Genomic DNA, 15,966 nt, shown 5'->3' with positions numbered 1-15,966 from the left:
ATGCATGCGTGTACACACACAGATGCACGCACACGTGTACACACACAGATGCATGCACACATACACACACAGATGCATGCACACATACACACACAGATGCATGCACACGTGTACACACACAGATGCATGCACACATACACACACAGATGCATGCACGTGTGCACACAAACACAGCCACATGCTGACACCCACAAGAACTCACTTGCACACACACACGCACACACAAGCATTAGCCTACTTTTTCCATCCACACCAACCATCTATTGTTTTCAAAAAATACTTTCAAAACCAGGGCATTAAATGCATATTTAGCCTAATTTCTCAGAATACAATCTCACATCTTAAAATCACGATTTGGAACAGACGCTGCTGTAGTCACAAGCAGATCCGTTCAAAAAAAAATCCGTGAAAACCGCCAGTGTCTCTTCGTGTTGTGTTATCATCTACTCAGTGACACAGTAGAATAAAATACTTTAATGTCTCGATTACACAGACCCCACGTGGCCCACAGCCACACAGCACGGCGACTCCTCAGTGGCTGGGCCCCCGCGTTTCAGCTGGGCCCCCGAGTTTCAGCTGGCTTTCCCTGTGGGCGAGGGGGGCTCCTGGCCAACGCAAACCCACAAGGGTCTTCATTGAAAGCAGCCCTCCCTCTGAGCCCCCCTCGTTCTGATGTGACCCTTGTTTGGGAGGATCAGGAGAGGTTGGGAACGTGTTTCGCTGGCCCTCGAAACAGGAGCCAGCCCAGAAGCAGCAAAGAGGGGTGCGGAGGGGGGGAGCCAGTCATGGAAACCCACTGGGCCCCGGTGGTCAGCTGATGGTGCACACGCAGGCGTCGGCTGGTCCACACCTGCCAGGCCGGGCTGGCCGTGAGGTCAGAGCCCAGCCCGGGGCCAGAAGGCGTCAGGCCTCCACTCCCTCAGGCCTGGGGGGCCCTGCGACCTCCCCTGCTCTGCTGCCTCTGCCACTGTCGCCGCCCCCGGGGCTGGGTGGCCCTCCGCGGAGCCCGGCCCTGCTCTGGAGCAGCCGCACCATCTCGTGGTCCTTGTGGTCCAGCACGCGGGGCAGGAAGAGGGAGGACTTCTGCGTGCGGCGCGTCTTGAAGCCCCGGCGGGGCCGGCCCTTGCCGTTCACGGACACGTACCACAGTCTCTCGGCGCTGGGCTGGCGCCGCGCCCCTGGCCCGCTGGGCACCGTCCGGTACAGCCGGGAGGCGTACGTGTTGTAGCCCAGCTCGTGGATCCGCTCCACAAACTCGCACTCGGCGTTGTAGTCCTCCTGCAGGGGGCGGGGGAGATGCCACGGTCGGCGCCCACGGGGGCCATGCGGACACGGGGCAAGGGTGTCAGGGATGCTCCTTCACACCGCCTCCCTGCCCTCCTCTGCTCCTGCACTCTCGTCCCTCCACACCTTTGCCCGGGCCGTGCCCTCCGCCTGGCCTGCCCTCCCTCCCACCTGTGTCTGGTGAACTGGGCCTTCAGGATTCAGCTCAAGTGCCTCCTCCTCTGCCAAGATCTCCCGAGCATCTCCAGAAGACTGGCCTCTCCTGCCTCCCCTCTCTGGTTCCCCCAGCTCCGTCCCCACTCCGTGGGCACTGACTCTGGGGGCATCCCCAGCACAGAGATGTGTGGTTGTCTCAGCAGAGCAGAGACAGGGCCTGCCCGACCCAGGTGCCCTAAATGTCTGCGGGCAGCATGGACATCAGCAGGACTGGACATCTGGACAAAGGAAGGGGGCGGCACCCCAGGTCGCTTTTGAAGAAATTGCATAAATGAGAGAGAATGAGAGAGAAGCAAGAGAACACGGAAAAGAGGAAGGAAGGAGGACGTGGCAGGGTTTTGCGAGCCCGGGTTCTCCGTCAGTCGGCGAACGTGGGTCCCAGCTCTGGGCCTTGAACTCAGAGTCGCCGTCTTGGCCTCGGGGTCGCTGCCCCACAGGATGAAGGAGGGACGAATGCACACAGAGAAGCCGGGAGCCTGGCTGGAAGTCTGTGCTGGTAGACGGCACAGATACTGCTCCTTTTAGCGGGGCGCAGAGTGGGGCGCCCAGCACAAGCAGGATGTACAGGACGTTGACTGTCGGCAGAGATTAATGGGGACCCGTGGCAGCCTGGGACCGGGGGTGGTGGATGTGGGTACCTGCCCTCTCAGATGCGGGCGTCTGGAGGGACAGAGGTGCAAACTCTGAACTGAAGGAGCTTCCACCAGCGTCCCTCAGGGGCCGCTGTGGGGTCTCCCCGGGCAGGGCTGGGGAAGGGGTGGGTATGCCATATGCTGACGCAGTCGAGGCTTCAGGCCCTGCTCCAGGCAGGTGGGCACGCCAGGGGCCACTCCCCACCTCCCAATGCTTCCCTCCCAGACTGTGCCGGGGGCAGGGCTGCGGGACAGGGAAAGGTGGGCAGGACTGGGCAGGAGGCAGGAGCGGGACACCCTCGGGGTCTGTCTCCACCTGGGGAGGGGGAAGGGGGCAGCTACTGAGTGCAGGTGGCCCAGAGGGCCGCAGGCCAGTCTCAGGGGTCACAGGCTGGTCGGGGCCAGACCCCCGATTGGGCAGCATGTGACGGGAAGGACCTCAGGGAGCACGATGTTTAAGCTCCAAATGCATCTTCCCAGTGACATGGAAGTCCAGAGGTGCGGGGGCACTCCGGTTGAATCGGGGCTGAGGGCTGCCTCTCCCCATGAGCCCAGCCCCTCTCTGCTCCCCGGCCCCTCCGTGGATGCCCAGAACTCTCTGGGTCACAGTACGGATGCCACTGCCCAAGACCAATCTCCACACTTTACAGATGGGGAAACCGAGGCTCAGGGATGGTGCCAGGCCTCAAAGCACAGAGGGATCTGATGCTGTTCTGGCCTGTGCCCGATCCCTCGTGGCGTGGGGCTCAGAGGCTGTCGGGGGTGAGTGGGCGGGCTCAGGGCAGACTTAGCCCACCCCCATCCCGGGCATGCTACATTGGCGTCTGGCCCCCACGCTCGACTGTGAGAAACTCAGCGGCAGAACCGACCCTTCTCCCTGGCCCCTCTCCCCTGGAGGAGGCGCATCCCCCAGGAAGCCAGAGGGCAGGCTTTCTCTTTGCAGGGACACTGGGGGTGCAATTGAAGGGGCACAGTCCTGTGAGCCTCCCAGAGCAAGGGGCTCAGGCCCTCCTGAGGAGGGCACTCGGGGCGGGGGGCAGGGCACCTGCTTGCACCTTGTAGGGGCTCCTGGGGGGGCCGAGATGATCAGGAGGAAGGTGTCAGCTCAGGGCCAGGCTCACAGACGCCAGGGAACTGCAGCTGAGACTGTGGCAACAGTTCCTAACAGTCCCCACTGCCAGTCTGTCCCTGCTGTCCCACCCAGACCCTTTGCGTCCCTCCCACCCCCGGCTCCACTGTCCGTCCTCCCCCGGGAGGTGACAGCCCCCCTGTCCTGGAGCAGCCTCGTCCTGGCTGCTCATCCTTCTCAGGCTTTGCCAGCACTGGGAGCTTCTCCAGAAAAGGCAGCCCAGGGCAGTGCAGGGGGCGCTGGCACAGCTGCCGCCCCAGCTGGGTCCGAGCCCCAGGGGACCGGGCTGGGGGTGCAGGGAGGGCAGTGCGGTCAGTGTGATGAAGACGTGAGGAGGAAGTGGACTGAGACTGTCCCCAAGGAGGGGACACTGGGGAGAGTCAAGGAGGGGCAGGCATTTTCGGGGATGGGAGCATTCCAGGCAGTGACAGTACTGGCAAAGGCATGGAGGGGTGAGCAGCATGGATTGTTTTAGAGACCAAGGGAGGCTCCAGAGGCTGGAGGGGGGCACAAGCGACAGAATGATGGTGGGAAGTGGGAGCAGAAGGTGGTCTGGGCCGCTCCTCGGTGGGCTGAGCTAAGGCACCTGGGTGATAATTTGTGGGTGAAGGAGAGTTCCTGAATCCACCTGAATGAATTCACATTTTAGGAAGACCCCCCAGCATGTACCTAGCATCGAGTACGACATATGGTAAGTGGCCAGGACACTGACGAATGAAGGAATGAAGGCCGGGTGGATGGAAGGAAGGAGGGAAGGAGGGAGGGAGGAGGGAGGGAGGAAGGAGGGAGGGAGGGAGAGAGGAAGGAGGGAGGGAGGAAGGAAGGAGGGAAGGAGGGAGGGAGGGAGGAAGGAAGGAAGGAGGGAGGGAGGAAGGAAGGAGGGAAGGAGGGAAGGAGGGAGGGAGGGAGGAAGGAAGAAAGGATGGAGGGAGGGAGGGAGGGAGGAAGGATGGAGGGAGGGAGGAATGAGGGAGGGAGGGAGGAAGGAGGGAAGGAGGGAGGGAGGGACAAAGGAGGGAGGGAGGGAGGGAAGGAAAGGTGAATGGATGAATGAAATAGTGGATGGATGGATGGATGGATGGATGTTGATGGATGGATGGATGGATGGATAGATGGGGAAGGGAAGGAGGGAAGGTGAGTGGGTAGATGAATGGAAGGAAGGAAGAAGGAAAGGTGAATGGATGAATGGATGGATGGTTGGATGGATGGATGGATGGATGGATGGACAGAAGGAGGGAGAGGCTGGAGGCCAGTAGTCCGGTCCCAAGGCTGTTTTAATGGTCCAGGTGGCAGGTAATGGAGGCGTGAGTCATAAGAGCTCCAGCAGTGGGGGTGAGGCAGGGGGGCAAGGGTTATGGATTGAAGAGAGAGATTCAAGAGGTCCGGTCAAGGACTTGGAGATGGCCTGACTGTGGGGCCTAGAGAGAAGGTGTCCGCCATGACTCCCAGCTGACCTTGGGCTTGAGTGAGCAGCTGGTGGGGCAATACTTATCGCGAGGGAGTTAGGGGAGCCGCTGAGTTCAGTTGGGGTGTGCTGCCCTCTGCCAGGGCTCTTTGAGCCATGAAGACTTTTGGGGGGTGATCTACTACCGAGAAGGGAGGTAGGGCTGGACGTGGGAGCTGCCAGGATGCAGTGGCCACTGAGCCACAGAAGGCGACGGCTGGCCTGGGTGGTGAGAAGCAGGCTGACGGCAGAGACCAGGGAGCCCAGACAACCAAGAGGCAGGGCCGTGGGAACAGCGCTTACAGGTGAGTCGGTGGTGCCCAGGATGGGGGCACGGGGTGGAGGTGACAGGGGTGGCACCAGGTTGCCTCACCTCCCAGGCTACCTGCAGGGCAGGGAGACTTTCCTGGAAAGTTCCACATGGTCCAGCTAGACCTCCTGGCTGTCCCCCTGTGGGGCCAGGAACCTCTCCTCCTCCTTCCCCAAAGCCAGTGCTGTCACAGGGAACTCTGACCCCCTGGGCTCCCTCAGGTCATACTTTGTTCTGTCCCTCAAAGCTCTGGGTCTCGGTCCCCCATGGAAGAGATGGAGAAGCCTTAGGCTTCCCTTCCGATTCAGCCCTCCCTGCCCGACTCTGCGAACTTCCTGGTGTGGGTAGAAGGCCCTCTGCGGTCAGGAAGACCTTGGGCCATCACTGCAGGCCAACGAGACCCCCTCCCTGGGCGGCACCTCTCCATAAGGGGTAGCAGCGACTGTGGGTGGTCTGACCCCGTTTCGATAACAGAAAGTCAGTTCCGCTCACTCAGCGCCAGGGGTACAGGGCCCGAGGAGTCTGGAAGGCCACAGTCCACCTCCGGAAAACTCAGACCAGACCCTAGGCTAGGGGCATGTCCCACAGATAAACCACAATTAGTGTCTGGAGATTCTGGAAGCACATACAAAAGAGGCTGGGCAGAGGGTCCCTCCTCCCAGAACAGCTTCTATGGCGTGGTCAGAGTAAACACACAGGGGCATTCCAGCCTGTGCATTTCCTTTAGCAAAACAGTGAAAATCTGTGATGAAATAACCAGCTTAAAGGAGGGTTTTCCAGCAAATTCTCTTCATCACTCTTTGCCTGACTTCAGAGGGGGCAGGGAAATGGTGTGTTTCCCCTGCAACCACCACTGAACAGAGAGACGTAACTGAGGGGAGATGGTCCTCGGGCTGCGTCGTCTAGGTTACATGTGGATGGAAAACCTCTCATTGCCCAAGGAGGTATCAGGCGAATTGCATGTAATGACTAGTTGGAGGTAGCAAATTTCCTAGTTACATGTACTTTACTCCGTGTCTTTCCCGCCCCCGCCCTTGGGGGCGGCACTGCCAATGCCCACAGGGCCACGGGACCCTTTTGGTTGCCGGAGCCCAGGAGGTAGATAGACTGGGTTCCAGCCTGTGTGCCTGGGACGTGGGTGCCACCTCCCTCTCTATTCGCTCCTAAGCGCTAACGGCTCTTGCCTTTCCACTCGCGGGGAGAAGCGGCTGTGCCACGCCTTGCTCCCCCTCTCCCCGCTCCCGGGAGAGCTCTGGGTGAGCCGACAGAAGAGCTTGTGTCCAGTGCACCCCTCGCTTTGCCCCAAGGCTCGCCTGGGTCCATTTCTTTCAGTGGAAATGTGAGGCACCATCTCTCCCCTGCTCTCAGCTACCTTGAGGGAAGCGCAATACTGGTGACCACAAAATGTTGGAGGAACATTTTTCTAACCCGGCAGCACCGGAGGACATAAGACGTGTCTGACCCCCAGAATGATCCTCCCCAAGTCCCTCAAGCTGGTAGCCGCCTCTGACAGAAGCAGCTGAAAGAGCACTGGGCATGGAGTCACAGGGCCTGGGGTTCTGGCCCCAGCTCAGGTGCTGCTCGTCCCCGGGCAAAGCATTATCCTGCCCATGTCTCCTCTGTCCCCCGATGTGTTTAAGGGAGATGGCTGCCCTCCCGAGATTGGACTCACCGAAGCGTAGAGCCGTCCCCTCTTGTTCATGGCCAGGTATCGCCCGGAGAAGAGCCCCTTGATGGCCACAATGCCCACCTCCACTGCCGTTATCTCCAGGATACCTGGGAAGAGGCGGGAAGGCTCATCACTCCCACAGAGCCTCCCACAGAGCCCGGAGTTAAGCCATGCCCAGGCTCCGGGAGCGGGTAGGGGTGGTGGGAACAACACGCACCCAAGGGAGGGTGACTCTGGAAGTTCAGGGGAAGGAGAAATTACTGTGTGGCAGGTGAAGACGGAGGAGCATCAGGGAAGGCTTCTCCAAGAAGAACTCAAACCTGGGGGGATAATAAAACTAACACTTGTGGTCGCTGACTCTGCCAAACACAGTGGTCCTGCAGGACACAGAGGTTTTTGAGCCTCTTGACAGCCCTGCCAGCTAGTTTCACGAGACTGCTGAGGTTCAGTGACTTGCCCAAGACGGCACACACGTGTTTGAGCTGGAATTCAAACCCCGGCTGCAGACACAGGTCTGACCTCTCCACCTGTGCTGCCTGTCCTAGAGGGCCTGCGGAGTCCTGGGAGGGGGAAGGTTCCCGCCCCTGATGAAATGGGTTGATAATATAATCCACGCAGTGCACTGACCAGTGCCACCCAAACGTGCTGGCACTGAACCTGGGAGGGAGATGAGTGTCCAAGGGGAGCCCTGGGATACAGGGTATCCGCAGGAAGCTGCCTTAGACCCGGAGCTCACAAAGGGAAGCTGGTCCCGGCTCTCCCACTCCACGCTGTATGTAAGAAAGTTTAAATCCACCCTAACACTTTCCTTCTGGACACCAGAGCGCTTTTTCTCAGTGGCCCTGCAACAAAGGCCCAGGTGGGGCCATTGTCCCCGGAGAAGGGCTCTGAGGGGCGCTGGGGGGTCGGCCGGAGGGGGCGCTTTTCTGGGTGCGCGCCTGGCCTCCGGCGACCACAGGGCCAGACGCGGGGCCACTGGAGGCACGCGGGGGTGCAGGCTGCGGGCCTCTCGCTTCCCCAAGTCGTAGGCTGAAAGGATTCCGCGGCGCCGGCCCGGAGACCAGAAAAGCGCGCGTCTGGATGCGGGACGGGGGCGGCTGCAGGCGCGCGCCCTCCTCTGCCTCCAGGCTGCCCGCCTTGGATGCCCCAAGAATTTGGACGCTCTGCAACTCCGAGGGGGAGACTGGATTTGGAGAAAACCGGGGTGTCGCTGCGAGGAGAGCTCGGGCACTCCCGTGGCCGCATCCTGCGCGCGGGGACGCCCTGGCGACAGCTGGTCCCCATTGCGCAGCTCTAGAGGCGTCCTCCGAAGACGCCCTCGCGGAGCTGCGGCTTTCCTCGAGGAAGCAGCGGTTTCCCGCCGCCGCCTTGAATCCACCGCACCTCTTCCTGCGCCCGGGGCGGAGACCGAGCGCCGCCTGGCAGCGGAGGACCCGCGAGTCCCTGGCCACACTCCCACGCTCCCCACTGCGGTCCTGCTGGGCCCTGAGTTCGGCTCCCCTGCTCCTCTCCGAGCAGAGTTGCTTCGTCCTCCTGGCTTTGCCCTCCTCGCGGGAGGGTTCAGCCCTGGCCACGGGCCCCGCGACCGGACGAGCCGAACGCTGGAGCCTCACGGGACTCTGGCTCGAGCGCAGTCCAGCCGCGGGTCCTGGCTGCGGGGCAGGGTGGGGGTGTCTCTGCTCCCCCAGGCCCAGGGGGACGCCCCTCCGTGCTCCTAGCCCGTATCTGGCGGCCCCCCACGCAGCAGCGGGGGTGTCTACCCTGCCTGTCGCTCTGCTGCCAAGGGGAAGGAGGGAGGGCTGCGGATTCCGGCCCGGGCAAATGACTATCGGTGGCGGCCGCGGCCCGGGAACCCCGCTCTTCAGGGCGAGTGTCCTCCGCGCAGAGGCAGCGGCGCGGGGCGGCCACCTGGGCGGCTGAGAGCGCCAAGGGCGGAGGGGACGGCGGGGCTCCCCGGGGTGGGCAGAAGGAGGCGAAACCCTCCAAATAATAAAGATGATGGTAAATGCCTGTCCAGGGCCTTTTCTCCGAAAAACTCAAAGGGCTCAAACTTGTCAGGGCCACTGAGCCCAGCCGACCTGAGAGCCCCGGGACCGCCTGCTGCGCGCCCCCTCCGACGAGCGGGTGGGTTGGAGGGGAGACCGGACCAGCTCGCCCCGACAACGGACATTGGCCACCCGCACCCACTTCGGACGTCAGCTTCCCCCCACCACCAGCTCCGCTCGTGCTCTTCTCCTGGACGTGGGGGGGAGAAGAGGGGACCCCAGCGGTGTCCCTCTGGCAGCAGGGGGTGGTCCGCTTTCCCGGACACCCTTCGCGCTCCGTGCCTTCTCCCGGGGCACCGCTCCTCCCCGGGGACCTCCAGGGGCGCCGCCGGGCCGGACACTCACTGTAGGCGCTGTTCTCCAGGCTGCCGTTGACGCGGCCGTTCGGGTGCAGCTGGAGGTGGTACTTGGTGGCGCAGTAGAGCTTGCGGCGCCGGGGCGCCCCGCCGAGGTGCTCGTAGACGCCGCCGCGGCCGCCCGCATCGCGCCGCAGCCGCACCCCGGGGCCCGCGGCGGGCCAGCCGGGCTCCAGCAGGCTGAGCAGCAGGAGCCAGATCAGGCCCATCGTGGCATCGCGCCCGCCCCGCGGCGGCGGCGGCTGCAGGCGAGCGCGGAGCCCATGGAAGGGGCGGCAGCCGGGCCGGGGCGAGGCGCTCGGAGCCGGTCCCGCGCCTGGCGGTGCCGACTCTGGCTCCGCGGAACGTGGGGGAGGGGAGGGAGGGGAGGGAGGATGGAAGAGAGAGAGAGAGAGGGAGAGAGAGAGAGATCCCTTAATTTTCACCCAGGATCGGGTGAAATTTCCGTTGCTGCGCAAAACGCTGAAAGAAAAGACGGTTCGGCAACAAAAGGCCGACGTGGTCCCCAGGCGGAGGCGCGGGAGGGGAGGGAGGCCGAGCGGGTGGGGAGCCCGGCGGGGTGCGGGGTTCGGGCCCGGCACACTCGCCCCCCGCGCACCGTCGTCGAGCCGCGGCTCCACTCCGCCGCGCGCCCCGCGCCCCCGCGCGCCCTCCCGGCTCTGAAAGGTCCCTTCCCCGCCCCTCCCCCGCCCCCTCCCCCAGACCAATTATGCCACCGAAAATTATAGACCGAGGCCTCGAGGCGGCCGCCCCAGGCCCTGTCACCCCCTCCCGCCCCCCATCAATCCGCCGGCACAATAGGACCGCCGCCGCTGACTGATGTCCGGGAAAACAACTTGCGGGGAAGTCGCGCTGACAAACGCCCCTTAAAGGCGGCGCATAATGAAGGGGGCCGCGGAGGGCGGCGAGGGGAGGGCCCGGGGCGCGGGCGCGCGTGGGGGACCCCGGGCTTGTGTCTGTGCCCGGGGGTCCCCGCTGGAGCCGGTGCGCTGTCCTAGGTGGCCCGAGGCGTGGCGGGCCCTGCCAGGAGGTGCTTTATCCTGTCACGCACCCCATCCGGGCAGATCCGGAAGGGCGAGGTTTTCACACCTTGGGCGGGCCTCAGAGGGTCCAGTCCCAGCAGTGGGCCAGAGAGGGGGTTGGGGAGGTGGGAGGGGGACCGGAGAGCCAGAGCAAGGGCACGGAGACAGAGAGCCCCAGAGAGCTAGAGAGACAGACACAGAGAGAAAGACAGGCAGGGAGCCAGCGCAGGAGAAATATGCCAGAGATCCACAGACAGAAGGAGAGAGAGATCAAGTAACAGATGGAGACCAAGAGAGCGTGTGGGAGGGATCCCCACAGAAGAGCGTGGAAGTCTGGTGGCCACAGGGAAAGGAGACTAGAGAAGAGAGAAGTAGCACAGCCTGGGAAATATCCCCACCTGGTGGGTAGGGAGCAGCAATATAGATGCCCCTGAAGGACCCTTGGACTGAGTGGGGGGTATCTCCCCTAGGGACCCCAGTGAAGAGGGGCTTCAGACAGGTGTTGGGAAAAGCCACAACCCCACACCCTCCTGTTATTCCCCTGGCCTCTGCCCCCTACCAGCCCCCTGGCCTACTGACAAGAAGGCTCAAGTAGGGGGGATTTGCCAGCTGGGTGTGGAGCCCAGTGTGGAGTCCAGTGGTCTAGACCACAGCCTTGGAGCGGAGTTGACCAGGGGCTCTGGGATGAGCCAGGTGGGTTGGCGGCCCCCTGCCCATCCTTTTGCCTGCATTAGGATTTGGGACCTTGGTCCTTCCCGGGGAGGGGCTGGTGTGCAGGGCACCAGGGGATTCCCTTGAGCTACAGGAGCTAGCACATCCCACTGGGATGTTTCTCCCCACCCTGACCTAACACCAATAGTACAGTGTGTCCTCAATGAGCCCACTCCAGCATGCTCAGTACCTGAGTGGCCCGGGGCAGGGGGGGAATGTCACCCAGTACCTCAGTCCCTGGGGAGCTAGCTCCTGGCCAGGGTCTGTCTAGTCAGAGCCCATGAACAGTCCAAAGACCAGGCTACTGATTGCTAGAGCCGCAGACTCTTAATGATGGAGCCTGCTTTACAGGGAACAGAGGACGGCCCAGGGAAGCCAGAGGACAGACCCAAGAGAACTTTCCCATTGGGGCTCCACCCACAGACCTGGCCTGGGACATGCTGGTCACGTGACCTTCTTAGGAGAACACAGAAGAGGCACAACGAGGGCTGCTGGTGCCCTAAACGCCGTTAGATCTGCTTCCGGGAGTCAGGTACCTTCGGACAAAGTGTCAAGGAGAGACAGTGTTCAAGAGAGGTAGAGACAACAAGAAATTCGGAGCAAGAGAGCATGAGAGCACGTGCCACCTGCGGGGGCTGGGGGAGGACAGGATTTCGGCGTCCCCGTTTCTGTACAACTGGCCTCAGCCTCCTTGTTGGTGCGACTTCTCCGAGGCTGCAAAGCTCCTGGGCGTGATTTCTCTCCCCCGGGCCCTGGTGACAGCCACCCTTGAGTCAAAGGGACTTGTCTAAAACCCCCAGCAGCCTCCTCCCAACGCCCCGCCCCAGGTCCTGCAGCAGCCCCATCCTCTGCTAGTGTCCGAGGGCACTCGCCCCCTGCCTGCACCCCAGTCCCCTGCCCACAGCCTCTCCAGGCCTTTGCTCACCCACCCACCCACCCACTGAGGCCTTCCTCGTCATCTGAAACCCCTGCCCTCCATCTTTCCTGGCCCAGGAAGCCCCCTGGACACCCCCACAGGCCTGGGCTTGGCTGGGCTGCCAGGCCCTCAGATGCTTGGGCCCAGGGAGGGGCACCTGATTTTGTTGCATCTTCCTGGCAGGCCAGAAATCTCATTGACGAAGTCGATCTGGGCTGGGCCGGGTGGAGGCACCCACACAACCCCCCAATGGCGACCTCCGCCCCTCCCCCTCCAATTCGGAACCAGGTGGGGGGGGTGTGATGTGGAAATAGCGACCCTGTTAATTGCTTCCAAATGGTCAGTGCAGCCATTTGACTAATTGGTCTCTTCCAGACCCCGGCCTGGACACCCCCAGGCCTGGCCCCAGCCCGCCTCACCGCCACTCCTGGGACATCTGCTCTGGGTCCCCCCGCCCCCAGGTCCCCTCCCAGCCCTATCGGGTACCTGGGTGACCCCCGTGACCCCGCCCCCACGCCTCCAGCCCCTTCCCCTGGAGAGGGAGCCAGGGAAGGGGAGGGGACAGAGGGGACACAGTGCCCTGTGATGTGGCCCCAGCCTGTAACTGGGGTGACTATCAGATGGGGTGCTGGCTCCAGGCCCCAAACTCACTCTAATTACACCCCTGAAGAGCAAGGGGAGAGAGACCCGGCCTGCAGTGTGCCAGCCTGGAGCCAGCGGGCCCTGAAATCCTGTGGGCAGCCCTGCTCCAGCCCACCTTATGGATGAGAAGTGGGGGCTCCAGGGCCCCAGCAGGGGAGTGAGGGAAGCCGAGACCTTCCCAGTCCCCACCTTTGCTTCCGGCAGAGTTAGAAGCCTCAGAGCAACAGGGGTGGTCCTCGAAGGTGGACTCTCCACGCCCAGCTGGGGTCAGTTCTCTGCCTGGTGGATGCTGCCTCTGAGTAGACCAGCCGGCCGCCCTCCAGCCAAGGCCACCCCACTGTAAGGGCAACGCCTGGCCCCAGCGCCAGGCAGGAGCCCACCAGTTGGGGGGCATAGCTACCTCTTGGGGGTGCTCCTGGATGGCACCTGGCTAGGGGTCTCCTTAGTGCCAGATGTCCCAGGAACCCTAGGCCGGAGGGGTGGTCCCCAAGGGGTCTTGAACACTGCCTGTGCCCATGGACAGCGAGGGCTGCTGGGCACAGAGAGGAGCGGGACCCCACTCTGCTTTACGCCAGCAGGACCTCGGGGTGAGTCCAGCTCCTGAACGGCGTCTCGGGCCACGAGCACCCCAAGTAGGTGAATGAGAGACCAAAGAGGGCCACTTGAAGCCTGGGGGCCCAGGGCTGCAACCGCCAGAGCTGAGTCTTCTTTAAAATTTATTTATTTCTTTTTAATTTTAAAGAGCTTTATCGAGATATAATTCATGTACCCTATGATTCACCATTTGAAGTGTACAATTCAATGCCTTTTAGTTCATTCATAGAGTTGTGCAACCAACAATTTTAGAGCCTTTTCATCACCCCAAAAAGAAGCCTCATACCCTTTAGCTATCACTCCCTACTCCTCCATTCTCTCCTCAGCCCTAAGCAACACTAATTTACTTTCCACCTCTTAGATGTTCCAGAACATCCAGAATAGAGTTCCCTGTTCTGGACGTCTCATATGAATGGAACCATACAATGTCTGACCTTTTGTGTCTGGCTCCTTCTACTCAGCATCATGTTTTGAGGTTCATCCATGTTGTAGCCTGTGTCAGGGTTTCATTCCTTTTACAGGCTGAATAATATTCCATTACATGGATAGACCACACTTGTTTATTTGTTCATCCGTTGATGGACCTTTGAGTTGTTTCCTAGGTATTTGGCTATTATGAAGCCCCAGGCTGAGTCTTACAGGAGGAGGAGGGACGAGGGGAGGGGGAGAGAGGCACAAACACCTTGAGCTGCCCTCATTCTTCCTCGAACGCCTGAGGGCAGCCTCGGTGCCCGGTGTGGGGCTGCACGTGGAGCAGCTGGTGTGACCAGGAGCGTGGCCCCTGGAGGCGGTGGCCTGTTTCTATGACCTCTGGCACATGGACAGACCTCTCTGTGCCTCCGTCTCCTTGTCTGTGAGAGGAGAAACAGTACCCCCACTGCATGTGCTGGTATGAGGATTCCACAGGTGAGCACCCAGATCGGTCCCCACGATGAGCACACTGTCACCCACGGTGACTGCGGCCCCCAGCAGGACCAGCGCCTCCACAGACTATCTCAAAAGGTGGCTCAGGGGAAAAGGCAGGATGATAATGCGGTGAGGGCTGTATGAGTCAGCTCGGGCTACTGTAACAAATACCACAGGCGGGGCAGCTTAAACCACAGACATTTACTGTCCCCCAGTCCTGGGGGCTGGACGTCTGAGATCCAGGTGTGGGCAGGGCTGGTTCCTCCTGAGGCCTCTCTCTCTGGTGTGTAGACGGCCGTCTTCTCCCTGTGTCCTCACGTGGTCGTCCTTCTGTGTGTGTCTGTGTCCTGATCTACTCTTCTTATAAGGACACCAGTCCTATTGGATTAGGGCCCACCCTGGAGACCTCATTTTACCTTAATTACCTTTTGAAAGACCTCATCTCCAAATACAGTCACATTCTGAGGTTCTGGGGGTTACGACTTCAACATTCGAATTTGGTGGGACACAATTCAGCCCATGATAAATGCTAACAAGAAAGTGCGCCCCCAGGCCTGGGGATGGGGTGGAGTGGAGTGGGGGCTGGGGCTGAGATTTGCACACCGCCCCCCACCCATTGTGGCCCGGCAAAGCTTGATCAGAGCTATGAAAGCAAACACACCCCCACCCCCCACCTCTGCACATGCTGGTCCCTTCCCCTGGGGCATCCTTTCGCTCTTTACTTCTAGAAGCTCCTGCTGTTCCTGGAAGAACCAATGCATCGCCCCCGGAAGCTCCCACCTCCCCAGGCGGAACAGGTCCCCCCTACCCCCACGTGCCGTCCTGATCCCGAGGCCTGTCGGGGTCAGCTTCCTGCTGTCTCCTGCTCAGACAGCGCACTGCACAGGGCAGGCAGGCCTTGTCCACCTCTGTCCCAGACTGTCCTGTGCACTGTGGCCAGGACGTTTGAGATGGTGGGCAGGACGCAGAGACCGTGAGCTGGAGCTGCAGGGGCTCAGCCACTGGGGGGCGGGGCGTATTGAGAAGTGCTCTCAAGGGGCTCGCGGGAAGGAGGGCCCTGACCCTCCCATCCCCAGAGACCAGCATGTTCCCTGTCCTCACCTCCCCTTCCCCCAGCCCCTCTGCTGCCTGACCCCGAGTCTGCTGTGGAAAACGAGCCTCCACTTAGCCTCCTACAGCAGGCTGCCAGGGGGAGGGAGACCCTTGAAATACAAGTACAGGAGCTGACATCGACGGCTGGAGAACTCCAATTCATGGTCTCTCTCAGGCCAAGGTAGGGGGGGCTTGGGTCCGGAATTTTCCAGAACCCCTCGGATTCCATTTTCTGCTTCATTCATTGTCCCTTCTGCCTGAGCACCCTCACAACTGTCAGCCCCTGACGCCAGTCTCAAGTTCAGCACACGTGGGCAGGACGTCTCCCCTCCGCCTCTCAGCGTCACGGCGCCGCATCCTCTGGAAGAGTCCCCTGAGCTGAGAGAGGGGCCGAGGGGCTGAGCAAGCTCCCAGGCACCCCGGGCTCTGCGGGGAGTTTCCAGGGAGGGAGATCCTGGGGCAAAGGGCTGCCTGGCCCCATGGGGCCATGTGACCTCAAGGGACCTGTGTCCCCAGTGAGCAGCCGTTGATGCCCAAGCTGTAGGGACTCACGCTTCTCTCAGCTTCTCTTGAGGAAGTCTGAAGGTGCCCCCAGCCCTCCCTAATGGATGGATGCTGGCCCCGGCGGCTCGCTGACCATGTCACCAAGGCCCTGGGCAATTTCTGGGGACACGCTTCTGTCATCTCCGAGTCAGGGCCAGTCCCACCCTCGCCACAAATCAAAGTCAAGTCCTTAAGATGTGGCTGCCCCAAGCCCCCCTGGATTTCGTGATTTCGGGGGAAGCCCCTCAGCCACCTGGCTGGTGCGGGGACGCGGCCGTGTAGCCGGAGGCCGCAGCGCAGCAACGGCGGTGAGGGAGCGAGGTTGGGAAGGAGCTAGGCGCGCACTTGCTTTTGTTGATGAGAAACATTTCTCGTTTCCCGACCTCAAGGGGCCAGGGAGGGACACTCACTTCCCACTCGCTGAGCTGAGGCCCTCCAACACCCACCCGGGGGCT

At 61.7% G+C, this 15,966-nt stretch overlaps 1 protein-coding gene across 1 annotated transcript; it reads right to left on the bottom strand.

Moving 5' to 3' along the window:
• Positions 1-454: 454 nt before the first annotated feature.
• FGF3 (fibroblast growth factor 3) lies at positions 455-9,691 on the bottom strand. Its single transcript, XM_004444124.2, is given in 4 exon segments — positions 455-1,017; positions 1,020-1,278; positions 6,688-6,791; positions 9,075-9,691. Coding segments are annotated over 4 exon segments (681 nt in total). The 5' UTR covers positions 9,295-9,691; the 3' UTR covers positions 455-919.
• Between the last annotated feature and the right edge of the window lie 6,275 nt (positions 9,692-15,966).

The sequence above is a fragment of the Ceratotherium simum genome, chromosome 34 (genome assembly GCF_057802395.1).
Source record: "Ceratotherium simum simum isolate JZ-2026a chromosome 34, ASM5780239v1, whole genome shotgun sequence".
Taxonomy (NCBI): domain Eukaryota; kingdom Metazoa; phylum Chordata; class Mammalia; order Perissodactyla; family Rhinocerotidae; genus Ceratotherium; species Ceratotherium simum.
This window is presented reverse-complemented; position numbering and strand designations above follow the sequence as displayed.